Below are 22,847 nucleotides of genomic sequence, written 5' to 3'. Positions count from 1 at the left end.
TCAACAAACATCAAACGAGACACAAAGGGGAACGGGAGACAAAGTCAATCAGTCAGAAAAGCAACTCTCAAATCAAGTCATGTGACACTATATATATATATATTATTGAGGGTTTCCAGATTAGATCAAATGATCCACTCCTGCCTGACATTGAGTAGTTCTGTTCTCTAAGGGCACACACACACACACACACACCCCTGCGTCTCAGAGCTAGACATGTGTCAGATATGAACAGCTGACGCTGGAGTTGGTGACGTGACTAATAATCATCTGTGGGTCCGTCGGGAATCTGATATATTATCTAAAACACTTTAACTTTAGGACTCCACAAACATGCTCCCGACACACTCGAGGGCCCATCGATTCTTACCCACAAACCCTGCTGGGTTTATCTGGGACATCTAGTGTATATAATCATGTGTCCTAGAGATTGCTTAATATAGTGGTTCATCAGAATAACAGTTGCTCAATACATGTCAGATCAGTGTGACATCATCATCATCATCTCGAGACGACACTGAAGATGAGCTCCGCTGTCCTGCTGATCCAGTCTATACAAGCGTTTACACGTGGAGAGTGTGTGTGTGTGTTGAGTGTGTGTTCAGTGTGTGTCGTCGACTCGGGACCCGAAGACGGCCTCCAGCTGCTGCTCGTACTGCCAGATGTTCCTCTTCAGGATCTGCTTGCAGGAGCCCAGGAGACGCTCGAACGCCTGCACGTCGATCACTGACACACACACACACACACACACACAGACGAGATATAAATATTCAAGGAATACCGTCATGTAATTCCTATATTGACTTTATTTGTTGATGTATTTTGTAACAGAAGATCAGCTGAACTTCATACCATTTCATCGGCCCATTGAGGAAATACCCATAATCCCTTGCACATTAATAATGTAATGAAGTGTTTGGTCATATTGGCATTATGAGGATTTCGCACTAATGGATGTTGTTTTGTTTTATAATGTTGGTTTGTTTGACATGTAAAAAGGAATTTCTCATTGTAAGTTTACGGTATTACTGTAGAACGATTTAACTTGAGTGACTTTTATTTAACTCTAACCCTACCCAGAACAGCCCTTTGGTGATTAAACCACATGGGTCTTCCTCATCAATAATAGTTTTATGGAATTGGTACCGAGCAGGATTTGGTTTTTGCTTAATTCCTATAAACACTTTTGGTTCTTATTTTATTGGGTTCTATTTAGTAATTTTAATTTTTGTTCACCCCTGTATTACCTGGTTAGGCCACTAGAGGCAAATTTAGGAGAGATTTCTCACCGCGGTTGTGGGAACCGTAACAAAAAAGCATATGTTTCAGAGGGTGCTGTTAGATGGCATAAGATATGAATAGTAGTTATAACTATTTTTGTGGGTTTATCAACCAAGTCCACTCTGTTCTAGAAGTAAGAGATTGGAGTACAGAATTGATCTTATTTTGAGATCTTGTTCTTCTGATCTAACGGATGGAGGAATGGCCTTATTTCAGGGAGTCAACAGGGCCTGGTAACTGAAAGGAAATCTTCAATGGTATATCTCTGAGATGATTATGCCAATCGGAATTGGTACCGCACTGGGTTCGGTTTATCTCCTAAATGCCCTTAAGTTCTCATTCAATTGGGTATTTGATTGATTGATTGATTGGTAAATTGATAAATTTCGCTAATTTGCTACACCTGGTTGACCTAATCAGGAAAAAAAAAATTCACCGGGGTTGTGGGTGCTAAATCAGAAAAGCATATATCAGAGCGATGCCATCTGGTGGTATCAGCGGCTGACGAATACGTCCTTTTTGGTAAGGATTGTTTCTGTTCAGTCTCTTTTTCTGCTCTCAAAGGGAAGGGATTTGTGCACAGAAATGTGCATCCACGAGTCTTGACCTTCCGTACTGGAGTAGGTGAAGGGGGTCTTGTGTGAGGAGTTAGAAGGACCGGGCAACATGTTGCTGTTTGGGGACTTCCTGGGCAAGACCTCCTTGGTTAAGTCAGCAGGGCTGGCATAGGGCCCTTGAGAAGTAGACCATTCCCCGCAGGCCTTTTCCGAGTAACCTGGATACCTTGCGGTGTTAACGAAGGGTTGTTTGGGAGGGCGGTAAGTATCCAGCCCCCCTGGGTCCACTAGGACAGCACGCAGGGAAGGTGGTCGGGGCTAACAGACCTTAAATGGAGCCCAGTCTTCTATGGGTGACTAGCACCTCTCATGCAACAGCACACCCTGCAAACATGCTTACACACTGACCTTGTTCGTTCGCCTTCGGGGTTGTACTGATAGGGCAGAAGGGTGGGACCGCAATCCAGAAGCCAACGCATCCAGCGGTTGTCCATGGGACGATGTCGGTCTGGTTTGCCTTGGTTTCGAGGGAGTAGAACTGGTAGAAGCTTGATGTTGGGAGCTTGAAAGAGTTCCTCATCCGCCAGTTCGATGCCCGCCCTATTGCGAGTTTCCTTTGGATTATCTTCTAAGGTGGACGGTAGTTTCTGAAGGGTGAGGTCGTTTTCTCAGAACCGATAAAATCCCTGAACCGGAGCCCAACAGCGGTGGTGTTTAGCCCCTTTTCCACCAAAGCGTTTTGAGAGCGGGTTCGGAGCCGGAGCCTGCACACCAACCAGTTCTTTGTGTTTCGACAGCCAAACAACCGGTTCACGGCCGAGAAAAAGGGCCACCAACTCTTTGCTGGACTAGAACCGTTCTTTTAGCACGTCATGCTTACGTCGGGGCTGGGCGGGTTTAGAGCAACTAATGTACCCATCTCAACACAGTCCGGCTTACCTCGCATAGGTTTACAGCTCCTGTACACTTAGTAGAGCGAATCACGTCTAACACTGACCGAAGAGGAGGAGTCCGCGTTATATCTATAGATTTGCGTAAAGCCTTTGATACAGTTAATCATGCCTTCTCCTTTATAAACTGTCAACGTTTCAGTTTTCATCTAAAGCTCTAGCTTGGGTATCCTCATATTTATGAAATAGAGAACAATGTGTAAAAATTAAAGGGGTTAAATCCTGTAATTTACATTGAATAACAGGGGTAGCCCAAGGGTCAGTGTCAGGTCCCTTATTATTCAGTCTGTATATTAATACTCTTATATTCACACATGCAACAACAGCAGAGCTAGTTAGTGATAGTAAATAGTTAATGAGTTTAATTATCTTGCCGTAATATTGGACCTAAATTTTGAAGAGTATTAAATATAATTTGGTAAATTTTTAGACAAATTAGTCTCTCTGTAGATGCAGCTAAGACTTATACGCGTGCTACAATCCTTTCAAAGACTGTAAACATTTTAGATAAAAAACAAAACATTTTCATCATTGTTGGATCTTAGAAAAACAATTTATTTGAATTTTGAAAATTTTAGACATTATTTCAAATGTGTGTATGGTTTTTAAAATCGTGAATGGCTCGGCTCCTTCTGGACTCTGATTTCGTTCATTTCTGAAAGCTGTGAGATCTACCATATCATCATCCATGAGGAATGTGTTGTTCTGTTTTTGTACTATCGTCTTGCGCAGTGATCATATGTCTTGGAGTATCGCAATAATATTGTATTTCCAGAATCAGTGATATGTGTCGAATGGAGACACGAGGGAATCGTATTCTGAATAAATCAGGATGTGTGTCGGACATCAGACCATCAGAGCGTATCAAACCCCAACTATCTCTGTATGAAACCATCGTTTGAAGAGCTGAACGCCGTTCTTACCTAAACACCTGGTGTCTCCTGCCGCGTACACTGACGCCGCTCGCGGTTTATTGGTGACCAGCGCCAGCTCGCCGAAGTACTGTCCCCGCGTGCAGCGCGCCACCTCCAGCTCCTGCTCTGACCTCTGACCTGTGCTAGTCTGCGGAGACAGGAGTGTGTGAGCGCCAGTCGGGCCGAGGACGAGTGTCCGTGTGTGTGTGTGTGTGTGAGGTTCTTACTCTGCTCCTGATCATGATCCGGACTTCTCCAGTCTCCACGATGTAGAAGCAGTCGGCCGAATCTCCCTGAGGAACCGCAGAACAACATGCTCATCTCAAAACTACAGCGAACAAAACCATCCAATTCACCATCCTAATCAGATTGCGATATGGACTAGCGTGTGTGAATATTAAAGGGTTAGTTCACTCAAAAAACCTCTGTGTGTTTATTTGTTCTGCTGAACACAAAGGAAGATATTTGGAAGAATGTTTTAATCAAACAGATCTCATTCCCCATTGACTACTGTAGTAGGAAAAAATACATACTATGGTAGTCAATGGGGAATGAGATCTGTTTGATTAAAACATTCTTCCAAATATCTTCCTTTGTGTTCAGCAGAACAAATAAACACACAGAGGTTTGGAACAACATGAGGGTGAGTAAATACTGACAGAATTTTCATTTTTGGGTGAACTAACCCTTTAAAGAGTGTTTAATATTCTGAAGAAATCGTTTAATAACCTGAAGAAATTGTGACAGACATTTATTACAATTGTACAGTAGAATGTACCTTGAATAAAATGTATTTAAAAAAAATATTTTATGGTTTTAGTTTCAGTTTCTGAAAACAGAGAATTTCTGAACACATCAAAAATAACATAGGGCTGTAATATTGTAAAAAAAAAACAACTAAATTATCAACTCAAAGAAAATCCAAGATAATTTGTGAATAAATCAAAGATGATTTGGTAGACAATAAAGGTAATCTGGAAGGTAATCCACCTGCCGTATGATCAGCTCTCCGTCTCTGAAGCTCTTCATCCCCAGGACGTCGACGATCTTCATGCGCTCGGAGGGCTGAGAGAGAGAGAGAGAGAGAGAGAGAGAGAGAGAGAGAGAGGGTCATGAAGTGAACGACAGCAGCGCAGTGAAGCTCTCGACTCGACGCACCTGCAGAGACTTGAGCAGCGGCACGCTCTCGATGAAGTGCTCGTACATCTTCCTCTTCTTGGCATTATTCCTCACGATGAGTCTGTGGAACGTGGCTCTGTCCTAACCACACAGAATCACAGTATTACAATCACCAGGACTCATTCATCAATACTCAGTTTGTTAGCGTTTTAGATGATTGCTTTTTGAGCGAAAAGTTTTGCTAGTATTCTGGAAGAGTTTGATTTGAGACACGAATGCAGGGCTCTATCATACATCCCACGCATGTGTGTTTTACTAGTTTCAGCCCGACGCAGTTTTCATTTTCACGTCCGACTCCACGTTGTTTAAATAGCGAATGCATTAACCATCTGTGGCCCGTGGGCTGCTGGTCTGAGAACGAGTGTGTGTTCAGGAGCATTGATGGAGCGTTGCTGTTCTGAGGAACTGAAGTAGACTGAGCCGTTGACCAACTGAACCCTGGGCTGAAGTCAATGGCACAATATTGTTTTCGTTCTTTAAAGTACGCGTTAGTAATGTGCGCCACAGCGAGGCGGGTCCACAACGAGCCTTCACTTTGTCCCGTAGACGATAACCTCGCGCATGAGCGGTCCGGTTCCTCGCTAAAGAAGAGTTCAGTTTTTCCGCTGGAAAATTCCGCCGTGTAAATAGCGAATCCGCCAAGGCTCGAGCATAACTGGCTTTTAAAGGGAATGGGAGACTCTGATTGGTTTATTGCATTCAGACTCATTCATCAGTACACAGTGAAGCACAACAGCACTCTAGAGATTGTTCTCAGTTTTGTTCGTGTTTTAGATGTTTTATGAGCAACAAACGTGGCTAGTGTGCTGGATTCGAGATACGAACGCCGTGTTTTTGCTATCACGAGCAGAAAGTTGGGAAAGGGTTTTGAAAAAATTGTTGAGAAAAAGTGTGAAGAGCGAAACACAGGAAGCTGAAGCTGCAGAGCAGGAAGTGACCTCACCAGCGCCCACAGTGCCCCCTCCTGAGCAGCCCTGATGGTGGCGGCCCGCGGCGTGTTGTACATGAGCGCGAGTTCACCGAAGCTGCCTTTATTATCGTAGCGACCCACACAGCAGCTGACGCCGTCCTTCTGGATCAGGATATCAAACACACCCCTGCAGAGAGACAGACAGGTGTCAGAGAGACAGATGAGTGTCAGAGAGACAGACGGGTGTCAGAGAGACAGACGGGTTTCAGAGAGACAGACGGGTTTCAGAGAGACAGACGGGTTTCAGAGAGACAGACGGGTTTCAGAGAGACAGACGGGTGTCAGAGAGACAGACGGGTTTCAGAGAGACAGATAAGTGTCAGAGAGACAGACGGGTGCCAGAGAGACAGACGGGTGTCAGAGAGACAGACGAGTGTCAGAGAGACAGACGGGTGTCAGAGAGACAGACGGGTGTCAGAGAGACAGACGAGTGTCAGAGAGACAGACGGGTGTCAGAGAGACAGACGAGTGTCAGAGAGACAGACGGGTTTCAGAGAGACAGACGGGTTTCAGAGAGACAGACGGGTTTCAGAGAGACAGACGGGTTTCAGAGAGACAGACGGGTGTCAGAGAGACAGACGGGTTTCAGAGAGACAGACGGGTTTCAGAGAGACAGACGAGTGTCAGAGAGACAGACGGGTGTCAGAGAGACAGACGGGTGTCAGAGAAACAGACGGGTTTCAGAGAGACAGACGGGTGTGTGCCAGAGAGACAGACGGGTGTCAGAGAAACAGACGGGTTTCAGAGAGACAGACGGGTGTCAGAGAGACAGACGGGTGCCAGAGAGACAGACGGGTTTCAGAGAGACAGACGGGTGTCAGAGAGACAGACGGGTGTCAGAGAAACAGACGGGTTTCAGAGAGACAGACGGGTGCCAGAGAGACAGACGGGTTTCAGAGAGACAGACGGGTGTGTGCCAGAGAGACAGACGGGTTTCAGAGAGACAGACGGGTGTGTGCCAGAGAGAAAGACGGGTGTCAGAGAGACAGACGGGTGTCAGAGAGACAGACGGGTGTCAGAGAGACAGACGGGTGTCAGAGAGACAGACGGGTGTCAGAGAGACAGACGAGTGTCAGAGAGACAGACGAGTGTCAGAGAGACAGACGAGTGTCAGAGAGACAGACGGGTTTCAGAGAGACAGACGGGTTTCAGAGAGACAGACGGGTGCCAGAGAGACAGACGGGTTTCAGAGAGACAGACGGGTTTCAGAGAGACAGACGGGTGTCAGAGAGACAGACGGGTGTCAGAGAGACAGACGGGTTTCAGAGAGACAGACGGGTGTCAGAGAGACAGACGGGTGTCAGAGAGACAGACGAGTGTCAGAGAGACAGACGAGTGTCAGAGAGACAGACGAGTGTCAGAGAGACAGACGGGTTTCAGAGAGACAGACGGGTTTCAGAGAGACAGACGGGTGCCAGAGAGACAGACGGGTTTCAGAGAGACAGACGGGTTTCAGAGAGACAGACGAGTGTCAGAGAGACAGACGAGTGTCAGAGAGACAGACGAGTGTCAGAGAGACAGACGAGTGTCAGAGAGACAGACGAGTGTCAGAGAGACAGACGGGTTTCAGAGAGACAGACGGGTGCCAGAGAGACAGACGGGTTTCAGAGAGACAGACGGGTTTCAGAGAGACAGACGGGTTTCAGAGAGACAGACGGGTGTCAGAGAGACAGACGGGTGTCAGAGAGACAGACGGGTTTCAGAGAGACAGACGGGTGTCAGAGAGACAGACGGGTGTCAGAGAGACAGACGGGTGTCAGAGAGACAGACGGGTTTCAGAGAGACAGACGGGTGCCAGAGAGACAGACGGGTGCCAGAGAGACAGACGGGTTTCAGAGAGACAGACGGGTTTCAGAGAGACAGACGGGTGTCAGAGAGACAGACGGGTGTCAGAGAGACAGACGGGTTTCAGAGAGACAGACGGGTGTCAGAGAGACAGACGGGTGTCAGAGAGACAGACGGGTTTCAGAGAGACAGACGGGTTTCAGAGAGACAGACGGGTTTCAGAGAGACAGACGGGTGTCAGAGAGACAGACGGGTGTCAGAGAGACAGACGGGTGTCAGAGAGACAGACGGGTTTCAGAGAGACAGACGGGTTTCAGAGAGACAGACGGGTGTCAGAGAGACAGACGGGTGTCAGAGAGACAGACGGGTTTCAGAGAGACAGACGGGTTTCAGAGAGACAGACGGGTGCCAGAGAGACAGACGGGTTTCAGAGAGACAGACAGGTGTCAGAGAGACAGACGGGTGTCAGAGAGACAGACGGGTTTCAGAGAGACAGACGGGTGTCAGAGAGACAGACGGGTTTCAGAGAGACAGACGGGTTTCAGAGAGACAGACGGGTGTCAGAGAGACAGACGGGTGTCAGAGAGACAGACGAGTGTCAGAGAGACAGACGGGTGTCAGAGAGACAGACGGGTTTCAGAGAGACAGACGGGTTTCAGAGAGACAGACGGGTGTCAGAGAGACAGACGGGTGTCAGAGAGACAGACGGGTGTCAGAGAGACAGACGGGTTTCAGAGAGACAGACGGGTGTCAGAGAGACAGACGGGTGTCAGAGAGACAGACGGGTGTCAGAGAGACAGACGGGTGTCAGAGAGACAGACGGGTTTCAGAGAGACAGACGGGTTTCAGAGAGACAGACGGGTTTCAGAGAGACAGACAGGTGTCAGAGAGACAGACGGGTGTCAGAGAGACAGACGGGTTTCAGAGAGACAGACGGGTGTCAGAGAGACAGACGGGTTTCAGAGAGACAGACGGGTGTCAGAGAGACAGACGGGTGTCAGAGAGACAGACGAGTGTCAGAGAGACAGACGGGTGTCAGAGAGACAGACGGGTTTCAGAGAGACAGACAGGTGTCAGAGAGACAGACCGTCTCACCTCTCGATGACGTAGAAGTTATCGCCATCGTCCCCCTGATTGATGATGCTGTCGTGTGGTTTGACCAGCACCTCAAACATGCTGTCTAACACCTCAGTGAACTGATCCTGAGACAGACAGACAGGCAGACAGACAGACAGACAGACAGACAGGCGTCACCCATGCGCTGGTGTCCCGCGTGTGCAGTGTGTGTGAAGGCTGATGTTCACCTGCTCCAGTGTTTTGAACAGTAGTATGTCCCCGCAGGCCTCCTGCAGACGCTGACGCTGAGCCTCTGTTTTATAGTGAATCACCTTCGGCTCCACGGCCTCGTCTTCGTCTTCATCAGGGTTATAAGCCTCCGCACACACTGAGGAACACAATCAGAGTCTCGCACACGACTAACAGCTCAAAACACCACAGGGCTTCATTATAACACACATTCATGAGGAAAGTGATGTAAGTCTGGTAATGTGTGTATTGGGTGTCTGTGTGGACGATTGCTCTCTGCCATTGGTGGATTAGTGCCGACTACAAACCAGGCGCTCAGATGCCCTTTACTGGAGGAACACGCGTCGACCGACCCTTGAACTTTGGCTGAAAAACTCAGTGGCACCTCAATGCAGTACATGAGATCCACGGGGAGGAGTCGGATCAAGATCCAAGGGGTGGAGGTGGGTGGGATCAGGGGTGGGGTTAGGGATCAGGGGGCGGAGTTGGGAAGGTTTAGGTGTATGTAAGGTGGGAGGAGCTGGATCTGGATCCAACTCCTCCCCGTGGATTCATGTTCTGCAGTGAGGACCATCTCCAAACACTTGATATCCAGTTTGGCCCTTGAGCTGACGTTGATCAAGGGGAAGTCTTCTGAATTTTACAAAATTTGGGAGATGTTCTTGAGACATCTTGAGTTTGTTTATGTTGTGTTGTTTTGTTAAATTTGTTGTAAAATTCAATTATAACATGTTTTGAAAAAAACATTTACTGAAACAAAACTAAATATAAATGAGCATAACTTATTTTATTTCAGCCAGTGGGCAAGGCAACATTTCCAGTTAGTTTTCCTTGAAGTACTAGAATAACTAAAACTAATTTAAAAAATCATACAAACTCTTGAGAAATTCAGAAAAAAAGTTATTGCCAAATACAAGGAAAAACAACAAACAAATAAAGAAATCCAAAAGTATCAAATTAAACACATTCAAAATGAAAACAAAAAACTATAATAATATCTCAATGGTACTAAAAAATCCTGAGACACACAGAGAAACACTTTACCTGATACCCGTCTGTTGCATTTACTGGGAGGAGGAGCTAGAGAGAGAGAGACACACACACAGAGAGAGAGAGAGAGACACAGAGAGAGAGAGAGAGACACACAGAGAGAGAGAGAGAGAGACAGAGAGAGAGAGAGAGACACACACAGAGAGAGAAATAAGGGTCACTGTCTCATACAAGTATTGAAAAATACACATTAAAGCATTGCCTGTGCCCGTCGTCTCCAGACTGAGTTTCCCATGAGTCTCTGATGATCATATTTCATAAGAGCTGACATCACTAACAGCTGAGAGGAGGAAAGGAGGATGGACAAGATCGCGCTCGACTGAAGTCTGGACGTTTCCAATAGTTTATCTCCAGATAGTGGGATGACATGTTCACATATTTACTTGTCTGTTACACTGTTCAATTTCAGTTATGTTATAAAATGTTCTTCTAGTGTTTCCTTGTTTTTTAATAATTGTTCTATTCCAGGCTAAATACTGTATTATTTACAGTCATGGCAATAAAGCAATTTCGAACTGAACTGTTAGACAGTCATGCTTCAGTTCTTGACTTTATAAGTCCCACCTTTGAAAGTGAAATCATCCGGAAAGTCATCCTCCTCTTCCTCCTCCTCCTCCTCTGGTCCGTGTTCGTCGTCCTCCTCGTCGGTGGGAGCAGAGTCCTGGTCGAAGGCCACTCCGCGGGTCACGGGGGATCTGCTGGGGATGGGGACGCTCCTGCGCTCCTTCAGGCGGGTGAAGTGCTGAACCGCGAACTCCAGCAGGTCCACGGGCCTCTGCTTCAGGACCTCCAGGGTGTATCCCTTCAGGAGATCCGTCAATCCCGCGGGAACATCCACACTCATCCTGACGCCTCAGCGGTCAATAATCACACACGTCCAGCCCTGATCCACAGTACAACTCCTGTCTCTGCTTCACCGCGCCTCGTCGGCACTGGTTTGACTGGGATCTTCCCTGAGGACAGAAGCATCGACTCCTGACGCATCGACCATCGCAGCGGAAAATATCGACTGTCCTCAAAACACATCAGGACTGCTGGTCGGCCATCTACACCTCCTGCTGTCCCATTTTAATAAGCATATTCATCTCAAATGATCATGTTAAATCTGCACAGAAACATTCACTCAAACTACAAGTTCATGACCTCTCCTGACAGCACATGTCAGTGTCCGAGTAACTCTGAATCCCAGTTACAGGTAATGAGATAATGAAGTGATTAATTAAGATATTATTGAGCATTAGTGATGAACAGCTGCTGTTAACAAGAAGAAGAAAAGAGAAACACATGAACTAACACCGACTTCAGTCTCTCGATCGAACTACGCAAACATCATTACCAGCTTCACTCATTAATAAACTATTTACTTCAGCTCTGCCATTCAAGTTCCTATTGAGAATTAAATACTGATGTTTTTGGCTTTGTCACCATTATGGTGACCAGTGTTTGCTTTAGTGGGTCAGTTTGACTCTTTAACTTGTTAGTTTAACTCTGAGGATTTTGCTGTGTAAAAGTCAATTTATGAGATTGAAGTTGTAATTCCGAGATAAAAAGTAAAATCCATGACAAAAGCTAAATGTTAAATTAAAAACTCACAATTAAACGTGGTTTATTAAAGAAGTCGTAATTATGGCATAAACAGTTCAAATTATTACATAAAATAGATTTAGAGGTAAGATGACATGAGGACACAAATCAATACAGCATCATATGAAAATGATCAATATACATTTATTTATGTACATGATATAGGTGATAATGACTGAGAATTAAACATAATGAACCAAACTCTAAAAGAAACAGGCCTTGACTGTGTACTGGACTCCTGTCGTGAGGGCGAGACCGAAGTAACGTGCTCGTGTACGGACAGGTCAAAGGTTATGGGTTTCCCTGAAGGCAGAGGTCGCTCCACAGTCTGCTATAAGGCACTATTACAGATTACAGTCCTCTCAGATAAATCATAAAGCCACGACACATTCATTAACGTGTGCTGGAGTCCGGCGGTTCGCTCGGTTGGGACCGATCCGTACGCGTGATCTGCTGTCCCTTCCGGTTCTGGATCACAGATTTGGAGCGATCCAGTTCAGAAACTTCATGGCCACTTCAAAGCCCAGAAAGCAGGCCTGAGGGAACAGGACACAGGGTTACGACCTGCTGGAAGAGGGACGGCTCATCGACTTCATCGAGTCGGCCTGCGCAAGCCTCGTCACAATCACGACAGAGAGGTCATTTATTACATTTAAAAAATCAGAATTATAAGACAAAAAAATATACAATTGTGACATATGAATTTCATTTAATAAATCGTTTTTCATGAGATGTATTCATATAATGAGATAAAAAGTAAAAAATTTGATTTACAGGGCATTTATTTAATAAGTCGTAATTATGAGATTAAAATGTGAAGGTATTAGTATGAGTTTAAAATATAACTATTAAACATAAGTTGCATTTATGAGATAAAGAGTGGAAGTTATGACATAAAAAGTGAATTGTTCAATTAAAGTCGTAATTATGAGATTAAAATGTGGAATTTGTTTATTTATCATCATAATTGACTTTTATCTCATAATCATGATTTGCCAAAGAAGGATTCATTTGTGAGAATTGAGTGAAAAAAGAGAGTGGAATGAGGTTTAGGAGTGAAGTGTGAGCGGTTTGACCCTCGTGTGACCCCGTAGTGTTGAGTGTGTCGCACCGCATTAGCAGGAAACGCTCTGAGCATCACAGCGGTGAAGCCCTTATAGAGCGAGCCGACGCCCTCCTCGCGCAGCAGCTCTCGCAGGACGTCCCGGAAGCCGTGCGGATACTTGCCTTCAGGAGCTGCGGATACACACACACACACTGTCACTCACATACACACACACACACACACGCACACACACACACACACACGTACCGGTCTGGAAACGAGACTTCAGCACGTCGGGAGGAATCGCCACGGCCCAGTTGAAGATCCCCGCCATCCCGCCGGCGAAGAGGATGCTGGGAATGCTGAGCTCCGTTGGACTGTTGATCACACACACAAACACACACACACATGAGATCGGGCAGACGGGTCGAGTAATAAGCGTTGGTCATGTGACCCGACTGACCTCTTGCCCTCCGGCGTGAGCGAATACTTCAGCCACTCGTAGGTCATGAAGTACATCCCACTGGCCGGCACATCTGAGACACAGAGTGACAGCTGTCAATCATCATCACACTCATGTCTAATGTTCATTTCAGCTTTATGAAAGGAATTAAAGAAAATGTTTTTAATAGTTTTAGTCTCTTAGTTAACAACTGAATGCTGGTTCAACTAATGTTGTAAAAGTTTATCCGTGTGTGAACACAGTTGACCTCTCATGAGCGTCAGAGCCGTCCCCTTATAGATGCTGCGGAGGCCGTTCTCTCTGTACAGCTGCTTCACACAGTCCATCGGCCCCGAGTACTTCACCTCTCCAGTCGCCGCCTGGATCTGCAAACACACACACACACTCGTCATACACACACACATGGTTGGCATGTGGAATAGCACAGCACATCTGTGTCTCTCACCTGCAGGAGGCATTTGATTCTCTCTCCTGGAGCCATGATGGCCGTGGTGAACACACCCGAGAGCATACCGGCCGCGAACAGCTGCGGATACCTGACACACACACACACACACACACATTTATCTCATGACCTTTTATCTAAAAATTGTGACTTTTTAATCTCATGCATGATTTTGCTTCACTCCGAATCAAAAGGACAATAAGTGAATCAATGTGATCATCATCAGCGCCTCACGTCAGAGCGTCGTCGGGTGTTTTCTGCTGAAGCTTCTTCCCGAGGCCGAACCCGAAGAAGCAGACGGCGAACATGGGCGTGACTCCGATGATGGGGGCCGCCATGCCCTTATAGAGCCCTCGCAGACCCTGAGAGACAGACAGGTGCGGTGAGACAGACAGCTATCACTATCACCATACAGCTTTGATACAGTGAGACGGACGCAATCAATTCATTGAGACGGGTGCAGTGAGACGGGTGCAGTGAGACAGACGCAGTGAGACGGGTGCAGTGAGACGGGTGCAGTGAGACAGACAGCTATCACTATCACCATACAGCTTTGATACAGTGAGACGGACGCAATCAATTCATTGAGACGGGTGCAGTGAGACAGGTGCAGTGAGACAGACACAGTGAGACAGGTGCAGTGAGACGGGTGCAGTGAGACAGACGCAGTGAGACAGACAGCTATCACTATCACCATACAGCTTTGATACAGTGAGACGGACGCAATCAATTCATTGAGACAGACGCAGTGAGACGGGTGCAGTGAGACAGACAGAGTGAGACAGACGCAGTGAGACAGGTGCAGTGAGACAGACGCAATGAGACGGGTGCAGTGAAACGGGTGAAGTGAGACGGGTGCAGTGAGACAGACGCAGTGAGATAGACGCAATGAGACGGGTGCAGTGAGACAGGTGCAGTGAGACAGACGCAGTGAGACAGACAGGTATCACTATCACCATACAGCTATGATACAGTGAGACGGACGCAATAAATTCATTGAGACTGACGCAGTGAGACGGGTGCAGTGAGACAGATACGGTGAGACAGACGCAGTGAGACAAATACAGTGAGACAGACGCAGTGAGACGGGTGCAGTGAGACAGACGCAGTGAGACGGGTGCAGTGAGACAGATGCAGTGAGACGGGTGCAGTGAGACAGACGCAGTGAGACGGGTGCAGTGAGACAGATGCAGTGAGACAGACGCACCTCTTTCGCCAGGGTTTTCTTGCAGCAGTCGAACGTCCCGCTGTAAAGCGCAGATTCCCCTGGACGGGGTATGGGCTGCGTCTGCAGTCGCACCTGCACATGACCACATGACAACACACACACTGTTCAATAAGACACTCCTGACCACACCAACAGATTCAGGTCAAAGGTCATAAGTCCAGGGGTTATCTCACTCATCCCATTGACACGCATCACACAACTAATATATAAAGGATTCCTATATGTGTTCCTCTTAAAACTGCCATTCTTTTCCAGGCTCACATTTTCCAAACTCCTCTGTAGATTCTTCAGACCACATTTTACACAAAACAGAAATTACTGTACTATATAATGCTGAATGACCCTTTTATCAAAGTGAATCACTATAATATAATGGCAGCAAGGACTACTTTGGCCCTGATAAAATCCAGCGAACACTAAACAAACTAATAATGAAAATAAGCTGAATAATAATGATGTTGTTACTTTGATGGTGTCCAGCGGGTGTCCAGCGAACACTAGGCACACTCCCCCGAAGCCGCCGGCGAAGAAGTTCTTCATCGGGCTGATGGGCTGCGGCTTCGACATGATCGGCTCGTGCGGGTCCAGACAGCGACTGATGTGTGTGTGTGAAGCACAATGACGGACTAATGACACACAGACAGGTGTTTTCAGCAGTGGGTTTCAGCCGCGACCTTTCACACACATATACACACACACGCACACACACACACAGTCACACACCCGGAACTATTTCACCGACGGACCGCAGCACTGGAACGGGCGGAGCTTAGTCATAAGTCATAACTTGCTCAATAACACACACATACATTTCACTATCATATTTGACGTTTACGAAGTATTTGTGAATCAGGAGAAGAGTTTTCGGGAAGGTCTCTTTACGCGCAAATCACTCTCATATTTACTCGTATATTTATGAATGTTTCATGAATGAGACTCCTGTGAGGAACTGCAGGCACTCTGGCCAGCGGTGACGTCACGCGAACACCCTCTATTAATAATTTCTTTACATTGAATCCCAGAGTTTATTCACCCTTTTCTCATGGTTTCTCAATAGAATTCATACAAATATAAAGTAGAAAAGCAATAATTCTAATCATTTGCTCATTGCAACACAGTGTGCATGCCCCGCCTGCACAACTGGGACAAAGTTCTCTTAAATATAGGATTTAAACCCGGCTAGTCGTCTTCTGCTGTCAGACCAGCATTCAAGAACTATCCAAAATGTTAATTAACAGATATAAGACAAAATAATATCAGACTAGTATAAAATTAACACAAAAACGTACTGACATTGAATCAACGTTGAAACAACGCGTTGATTTCAAGTTGATTTTCCGTTAGTTTTGAAAGAATGACGCGTCTGACGTTGGTTCAACGTTAATTCGATGAGCAAAACAATGTCAGATCAACGTTGTTTCGATGTCATATTTCCACGTTGATTCAATGTCAGTTTGCTATCTGGGTTGCTATGGTTAAATAAATGATCAGTATATCTTCAATATATAGGCTATACAGTTTTAAGATTCTACAGTGTTGATATGACAACTAGAAAATTCGTCCCGCTAACCTCCATAATGTGTCGTGTTTCAAATCAATGCCAGTTGGAACTCCTAATCAAATGATAACATTAATTACTGTCAGGTGGTGGTTAATTAATTGAATTAACGAGATGAACGCGTTCCTGATATATTAAGAGTCGCTGTCGTCAGTGTAGATGACAAGACGACTCCACTTGTTTCTTCAGAGCCCTTTCACCGCTGCGTTTGTTTCCAGATCTGTCATAGTCATTAGATGCGTGTGGCTCTTTTTGTCTTGGTTTCTTGTATGTTAACTGAGGTTCTCTACAGGCTCCTCGGGTAGATGGAGATTCGGTGCAGAAGCTGAAGGTTGAAGGTCTTCAGAGCGACTGAGGAGAGCGAAATCATGTTCAGACGTTACCTACCTTTGACCTTGGCCTCGCGCAGGGAAGAGCAGACGGAGCCCCAGCCCACAGTCAGGACTGGATCCCACGGCGGCGGCGCAGAATGGAGTAGCCATGGAGTCAAGAGTCCCAACACTACCAAGGGGATTACCGGAGGTGATGGAGGTGGAGCACACCACGTAGCCAGAGAAGCGATGAGGCAGTGAGACACAAAGACCTAGGCGACCGCGACTAGTGTAACGGAGGCCAGCTAGTAGTTGCTGTGCGAGTAAACCTCACTCCCCGATCTCAATAGGCGCTCTAGCGACAGACGCTAGAGGCTGCAGTCTTTAGCCTCCTTGCTAGAGCGTCCGACTCTCACGCCGGAGACCCGGGTTCGAGGCCCGCTCGGAGCGGGGCGAGTAGGACCCGGGTGGAGGGGTTACACTAGGCCACAGCGCCGACCCCCTGAAGTGGAAGCAGCGATCCTGAGGTTAGAGGCTGAGCTGCAGCAACCATAGATGGAGGAAGAACCTGAGGGAGGGCGGAGCTATTCAAAGGCGAAAGAAGTGGAGAGCCGTAGGGCAGCGAATGGGCCGCAAGTCCATGGAGAAGAAGATGTAATGTCCAACAGAGGGAGGCCGAATGGCCAATGGTCCACGCTGGAGTCAAGGGTGGTAAGAGAGCGCAGGAGCAAGGGCGACGGGTAAAGGTGTAGCGGAGGCGGAGCACTCAGAGTTTGGAGGCGGAGCCACAGTCTCCACACTCCCAGGAGGAGATGGCTTCCAGCAGGCGATGCAGCCGGGCCACAGAGAGGAGGCTGAGTTGCTGATGGGAGGAAGAGATGTCTGGGTGGCAGGAGTGTCTTGGGACTGCAGAGACAGACAGATATCGAGGAAATATACAAGTTTATTACAAGTGGTCTGGAGATGGGGTGGGATGGTTGGGCGGGACCAGCGGATTCCCCCTCGCTGCTTGTGGTGGGCTCATGCTGTTGATCCTCAGTCTGGGTGGTCTTATCTGGGAACTGGGCTGTGAGTGGGACTGGCGTTGTTGTCCACAGTTACGATGGTGAGTGGTAATCCACAAGACGCCAGCACCCACTCCACGAATTCTGGATTTCTACTCATATGAAATGAGGTCTTTATACACCCCTTAGGTCATAATAATCAATCTTTTTTTTTTTTTTTTAGATCCGGGGCTAAAAACAACAACATCTGGGGCTGAAGCCCTGAAAGCCCATGTCTAACGACGCGCCTGGTGCTAAATAAATAAAACAGACTTTAACTGAGCATTCAATTAATAATAATATATATTGATAAACATTGTTTTATTACAATTATTGTAATTGTATCTTTGTATTATTCTCATCCTATTACTAGACCTCCTGGCACTCAGACAGACTGTGTGTGTGTGTGTGTGTGTGTCAGTGATCCTCATATGACACCAGGATTATGAGTTTAGGATAATAAAGCAATTACACACACACACACACACACACAGAGACAGACGGATGAAGTGTGTGTTTCAGACGGTCGAGTGTCAGAATGCCGGAGTTTGATGTGATTGTCCTGGGAACGGGACTGAAGGTAAGAAACATCAGACTGGTTGATGTCAGTTATTGACGATGATGATGATGATGATGATGATGATCTGCAGGAGTGTGTTTTATCTGGACTGATGTCCGTCAACGGGAAGAAGGTCCTTCATATCGACTGTAACCCGTATTATGGAGGAGAGAGCGCCTCCATTTCACCTCTGGAGGAGGTCAGCTATCACACACACACACACACACGCTTTGACAAGTTTGCCACACTAATTCTGTTATGTTCTTGTTGCTTTGAAGCGATCTGTGTTGTATAAAGTGTTGTTGTTCTGCACAGCTTTATAAGAGGTTCCAGGTCTCTGCTCCTTCCACACCGATGGGACGCGGGAAAGACTGGAATGTGGATCTGATTCCCAAGTTCCTCCTTGCGAATGGTGAGAGTCGTGTGTTTGAGTGTCTGTGAGTGTGTGTGTATGTGTGTAAGTGTGTGTGTGGTGATGATGTTGTCACCTCTTCATCGCAGGGCAGCTGGTGAAGATGCTGCTCTACACTGAAGTCACTCGCTATCTGGACTTCAAGGTGGCTGAAGGCAGTTTCGTGTTTAAAGGAGGGAAACTTCACAGAGTTCCCTGCACTGAGGCCGAGACGCAAGCGTCAGGTAACGGTCCTTCTTTCACCATTACAGTTCATCTGTTTATCTTTTATTGTTTTAGTTCTTCAATATAAAGTAAGTGTTCACGAGCAAGGACCACATCACAACCATGAATGTGAGAATTGTTTATTGAAGAGAGTTAACCCCCCCCCCCCCACACACACACATTAAATATGTGTTTAGTTTACTTCTAGTGATGTAAATGTTGTTCTGGATGTTGTTCGCTTGAGTTGCCGCTGATAACCCCGGTGTTTCTCCAGATCTGATGGGGATGTTTGACAAGCGCAGGTTCCGGAAGTTCATGTCCTTCATCCTAAACTTTGAGGAGAACGATCCCCGGACGCATCACGACATGGACCCTCGCAGGACCACCATGAGGGACGTGTTCCGTCACTTCGACCTGGGTGATGATGTCGTGGAGTTCACAGGTCACGCTCTCGCCCTTCACGTCAGCGACAAGTGAGACAAACTCGTACGATAATCAACGGTATTAGGGAAATATAACATTGTCCATGCGATGCTAATGGTTTCTAGGAGTTTGGGGTCTCTTCTGTTGTGTAGATGTTACTCAGTTTCTCCTTCAGTGTGTGAAACCATCTGTAAATGAAACTGTGTGTGTGTGTGTGTGTGTGTCGGTCAGTTATCTGGAGCAGCCGTGTCTGGCGACCATCAACCGGATCAAGCTGTACTCCGAGTCTCTGGCGCGCTACAGCCTCAGCCCGTATCTCTACCCGCTGTTCGGTCTGGGAGAGCTTCCGCAGGGATTCGTCAGGTAACTGAGGTTGACACACATGACACGAGAGCGATGAGCACACACACACACACACGAGGCATGACAGATGCGCGTCGCTCCGCAGGCTCAGCGCCGTCTACGGGAACAGCTACATGCTGAACAGACGCGTGGACGCCGTCGTGATGGAGGGCGGGCGAGTGGCGGCGGTGCGATCCGAGGGAGAGGTGAGCAGAAACACACCTTCATGATGACCATGATCATGATCAGTTATAGTTACTGTTAGTTATAGGTGTTGGACAGTTATTGAGTGCGTTTGCGTGCCGATGCAGGTCTTCCGCTGTAAGCAGCTGATCTGCGACCCCAGTTATGTGCCGGAGCGGGTGAAGAAGGCCGGCCGCGTCATACGGGTCATCTGTCTGCTCAACCACCCCATCAAAAACACACATGATGCCAACTCCTGCCAGATCGTCATCCCACAGACTCACCTCAACCGGAAGTCAGGTGAGCGCCGGAACACGCGTGTGTGTGTTTGTCTGCAGCTCGCCGTCTGCTGTGTGTGTGTGTGTTGGTCTGCAACGCCGTCAGACGCGTCTGCTGTGTGTGTGTGCAGATATCTACGTGTGTCTGCTGTCCTACTCTCATAACGTGGCGGCCGAAGGGAAGTACATCGCTGCCGTGAGCACCATGGTGGAGACCAGCAACCCTGAGAAGGAGGTTCAGCCCGGACTGGCGCTGCTGGAGCCCATTATGCAGAAGTGAGCACTCTCCTCTCAGCTCTGGCTGGTGGACATGCGTGTCACTCACCTGCTTTTGTCCCGCAGGTTTGTGTCGGTCAGTAACCTGATGGTCCCGACGGACGATGGCCGCCACAGTCAGGTAACAAACCGGCAGCTTTCTTTCATCATCAACACAGAGTCAAGTGTCACATAGAGCTGCACGATTCTGGAGACATTGAGAATCACCATTATTTTTGTTTCAAATAGTGATCATGATGCTCCCACAATTCTGAACAGGAAACTACACCAAATAATGTTTTTTGCTAGAGGCTCGACAAAGTGTTGATTGCTGCAGTCTATTTAAAATGTTTATTAATCTGAATTAATTATTGTTGAGTGAATGACTCATAAGACTGCACTTGTTTCATTACTGGATGAATCAGCATTTTTGAACGAAAAATGATTCAATGACAGACACGTTTTTAACAGTAACCTACTGATGTAATGATGTAATCAATCATTTGGGAAGGAGGCCGCGTGGGCGTTTGGGAAGGTGGGCGTTTGGGAGGGAGGCCGTTTGGGACGGAGGCTGCGTGGGCGTTTTGGACGGAGGCTGCGTGGGCGTTTGGGAAGGAGGCCGCGTGGGCGTTTGGGACGGAGTGGGCGTGTAGGAAGGAGGCCACATGGGCGTTTGGGAAGGTGGGCGTTTGGGAAGGAGACCGCGTGGGCGATTGGGACGGAGGCCGCGTGGGCGTTTGGGACGGAGGCCGCGTGGGCGTTTGGGACGGAGTGGGCGTTTGGGACGGAGGCCGCGTGGGCGTTTGGGACGGAGTGGGCGTGTAGGAAGGAGGCCACATGGGCGTTTGGGAAGGTGGGCGTTTGGGAAGGAGACCGCGTGGGCGATTGGGAAGGAGGCCGCGTGGGCGTTTGGGACGGAGGCCGCGTGGGCGTTTGGGACGGAGGCCGCGTGGGCGTTTGGGACGGAGTGGGCGTTTGGGACGGAGGCCGCGTGGGCGTTTGGGACGGAGTGGGCGTGTAGGAAGGAGGCCACATGGGCGTTTGGGAAGGTGGGCGTTTGGGAGGGAGGCCGTTTGGGACGGAGGCCGCGTGGGCGTTTGGGAAGGAGTGGGCGTTTGGGACGGAGGCCGCGTGGGCGTTTGGGACGGAGTGGGCGTTTGGGACGGAGGCCGCGTGGGCGTTTGGGACGGAGTGGGCGTGTAGGAAGGAGGCCACATGGGCGTTTGGGAAGGTGGGCGTTTGGGAGGGAGGCCGTTTGGGACGGAGGCCGCGTGGGCGTTTGGGAAGGAGTGGGCGTTTGGGACGGAGGCCGCGTGGGCGTTTATATCTCTAGTGTCACCTGACGCCAGCGCTGCCGATTCATGGGTTTCATTGTGTTACTCGTCTAGATCTTCATCTCTCGATCATATGACGCCACGACGCACTTCGAGACAGAGACCGAAGACATCATGGATATGTACCGCCGCATCACGGGGTCAGAGTTCATCTTCAGGAACCCTCGAGATGGTGACGGTGATTCTGACGAATGAACAAGGGACAGATCAGCCAAACCTCATCCTTCTGTCATCATTACCAATCTGACATAACTAAGAAACACTCTATCTGGGGGTTTTTGTCCTTCAGAATATCTACTGAAGAACGAATGTCATGATGACAGAACGATGGTTTTTGGGCGGACGATCCATAAGGATGAGTATTTGCCCCTGCTGTTGATTTTCAGGGTCAGAAACACGAAACTACATCAGGCTGCGACTACATTAATCCAGATTCATCTGAAATCCACTTTTCCAAAAGTTTCTTGTCCACACTGAAAACACTTACTGCATGAAATCTGATAAAAGCTCCCCAGCACCAGACTTGATCAAATTCTTCTGACGTGATCATTTCATTAGCAAATTATCTGGCCACTTTTACTGGTCTCACTAAATCGCCATGTTTGGTCTCAAAGGCAGTCGTTCTCATGTTGGACCGCAGTACATCTTCTGTCACCTGTGCAGGAATTGAATATGAAGATTCTACAAAAATTCATCTTTGGCAACTTTACGAAAGTGAAATGCACAAATAGACATGGATAATTATGGGTACGATATGTGTCACATGACTAAATGTGTGCATCGTTTTCAGACACCTTCGTTTTCAGTCCAAACTATAACGTATATCCGCTTGAGAAGGACGAACCGTATATGTGTGTCTGGATTAATGTAGATGAAGCCTTAGCTAATTCAAATCAACTCTAGAGTCAAACCCACACCGAGCTTTTCTTTTGAACAGGATCACTGATGTTTGTTGTAAGGGTTTCCTTCACGGCCATGTTTTCCTACAGTAGTCTTCTTCACTTCTGTGTGTTCTGTGATGTTTGTTGTAGATGGTAATAAAGATGTGCACATGATGACGAGTGTGTGTTCATGAGCTCAGATTAACCCGTTATCACAGAGGACAGAGACGGATTAACACACACACACACACACACACACACACACACACACACACACACACACACACACACACACACACACACACACA

At 47.6% G+C, this 22,847-nt stretch overlaps 3 protein-coding genes across 3 annotated transcripts; 1 reads left to right on the top strand and 2 right to left on the bottom strand.

Moving 5' to 3' along the window:
* Positions 1-8: 8 nt before the first annotated feature.
* On the bottom strand, positions 9-11,045 carry prkar2ab (protein kinase, cAMP-dependent, regulatory, type II, alpha, B). Its single transcript, XM_039682548.2, has 10 exons — positions 10,556-11,045; positions 9,986-10,021; positions 8,941-9,080; positions 8,732-8,838; positions 5,825-5,978; positions 4,861-4,962; positions 4,693-4,767; positions 3,930-3,995; positions 3,712-3,850; positions 9-726 (listed from the first exon to the last, which is right to left on the bottom strand). The coding sequence occupies exons 1-10, from the start codon at positions 10,833-10,835 to the stop codon at positions 602-604; spliced, it is 1,224 nt and encodes a 407-aa protein (XP_039538482.2). The 5' UTR covers positions 10,836-11,045; the 3' UTR covers positions 9-601.
* A 654-nt stretch (positions 11,046-11,699) lies between these two features.
* On the bottom strand, positions 11,700-15,486 carry slc25a20 (solute carrier family 25 member 20). The gene is made up of 9 exons (XM_089133150.1): positions 15,222-15,486; positions 14,736-14,828; positions 13,763-13,890; positions 13,529-13,619; positions 13,331-13,448; positions 13,084-13,156; positions 12,888-12,997; positions 12,687-12,811; positions 11,700-12,111 (listed from the first exon to the last, which is right to left on the bottom strand). The coding sequence occupies exons 1-9, from the start codon at positions 15,321-15,323 to the stop codon at positions 12,049-12,051; spliced, it is 903 nt and encodes a 300-aa protein (XP_088989276.1). The 5' UTR covers positions 15,324-15,486; the 3' UTR covers positions 11,700-12,048.
* On the top strand, positions 15,483-22,735 carry LOC120486466 (rab GDP dissociation inhibitor alpha). Its single transcript, XM_039682523.2, has 12 exons — positions 15,483-17,730; positions 17,853-18,248; positions 18,319-18,426; positions 18,543-18,639; positions 18,729-18,863; positions 19,118-19,316; positions 19,498-19,629; positions 19,715-19,814; positions 19,920-20,091; positions 20,201-20,345; positions 20,412-20,466; positions 21,713-22,735. Exons 2-12 carry the CDS (start codon positions 18,207-18,209, stop codon positions 21,851-21,853), a joined length of 1,326 nt encoding a protein of 441 aa, XP_039538457.2. The 5' UTR covers positions 15,483-17,730; positions 17,853-18,206; the 3' UTR covers positions 21,854-22,735.
* The last annotated feature ends 112 nt before the right edge of the window (positions 22,736-22,847 follow it).

The sequence above is a fragment of the Pimephales promelas genome, chromosome 2 (genome assembly GCF_988280905.1).
Source record: "Pimephales promelas chromosome 2, fPimPro1.hap1.1, whole genome shotgun sequence".
NCBI lineage: Eukaryota > Metazoa > Chordata > Actinopteri > Cypriniformes > Leuciscidae > Pimephales > Pimephales promelas.
The sequence above is the reverse complement of the archived record's forward strand: the minus strand, read 5'-3'. Positions and strand labels throughout refer to the sequence as shown.

Bases quoted from the DNA above. Each gene is read 5' to 3' on its own strand.
- prkar2ab (XM_039682548.2), bottom strand. From the start codon at position 10,835: ATGAGTGTGGATGTTCCCGCGGGATTGACGGATCTCCTGAAGGGATAC. The intron at 4,768-4,860 runs GTGCGTCGAGTC...TCTCTCTCTCAG, and splicing joins CGCTGCTCAAGTCTCTGCAG to CCCTCCGAGCGCATGAAGAT. The intron at 3,996-4,692 runs GTGGATTACCTT...GCGGTTCCTCAG, and splicing joins GAGAGCTGATCATACGGCAG to GGAGATTCGGCCGACTGCTT.
- slc25a20 (XM_089133150.1), bottom strand. From the start codon at position 15,323: ATGTCGAAGCCGCAGCCCATCAGCCCGATGAAGAACTTCTTCGCCGGC. The intron at 13,157-13,330 runs GTCAACTGTGTT...TCTGTGTCTCAG, and splicing joins GGCTCTGACGCTCATGAGAG to ATGTGCCGGCCAGTGGGATG. The intron at 12,998-13,083 runs GTCAGTCGGGTC...TGTGATCAACAG, and splicing joins CTCACGCCGGAGGGCAAGAG to TCCAACGGAGCTCAGCATTC.
- LOC120486466 (XM_039682523.2), top strand. From the start codon at position 18,207: ATGCCGGAGTTTGATGTGATTGTCCTGGGAACGGGACTGAAG. The intron at 19,630-19,714 runs GTAACTGAGGTT...GTCGCTCCGCAG, and splicing joins CTTCCGCAGGGATTCGTCAG to GCTCAGCGCCGTCTACGGGA. The intron at 20,467-21,712 runs GTAACAAACCGG...TTACTCGTCTAG, and splicing joins ACGATGGCCGCCACAGTCAG to ATCTTCATCTCTCGATCATA.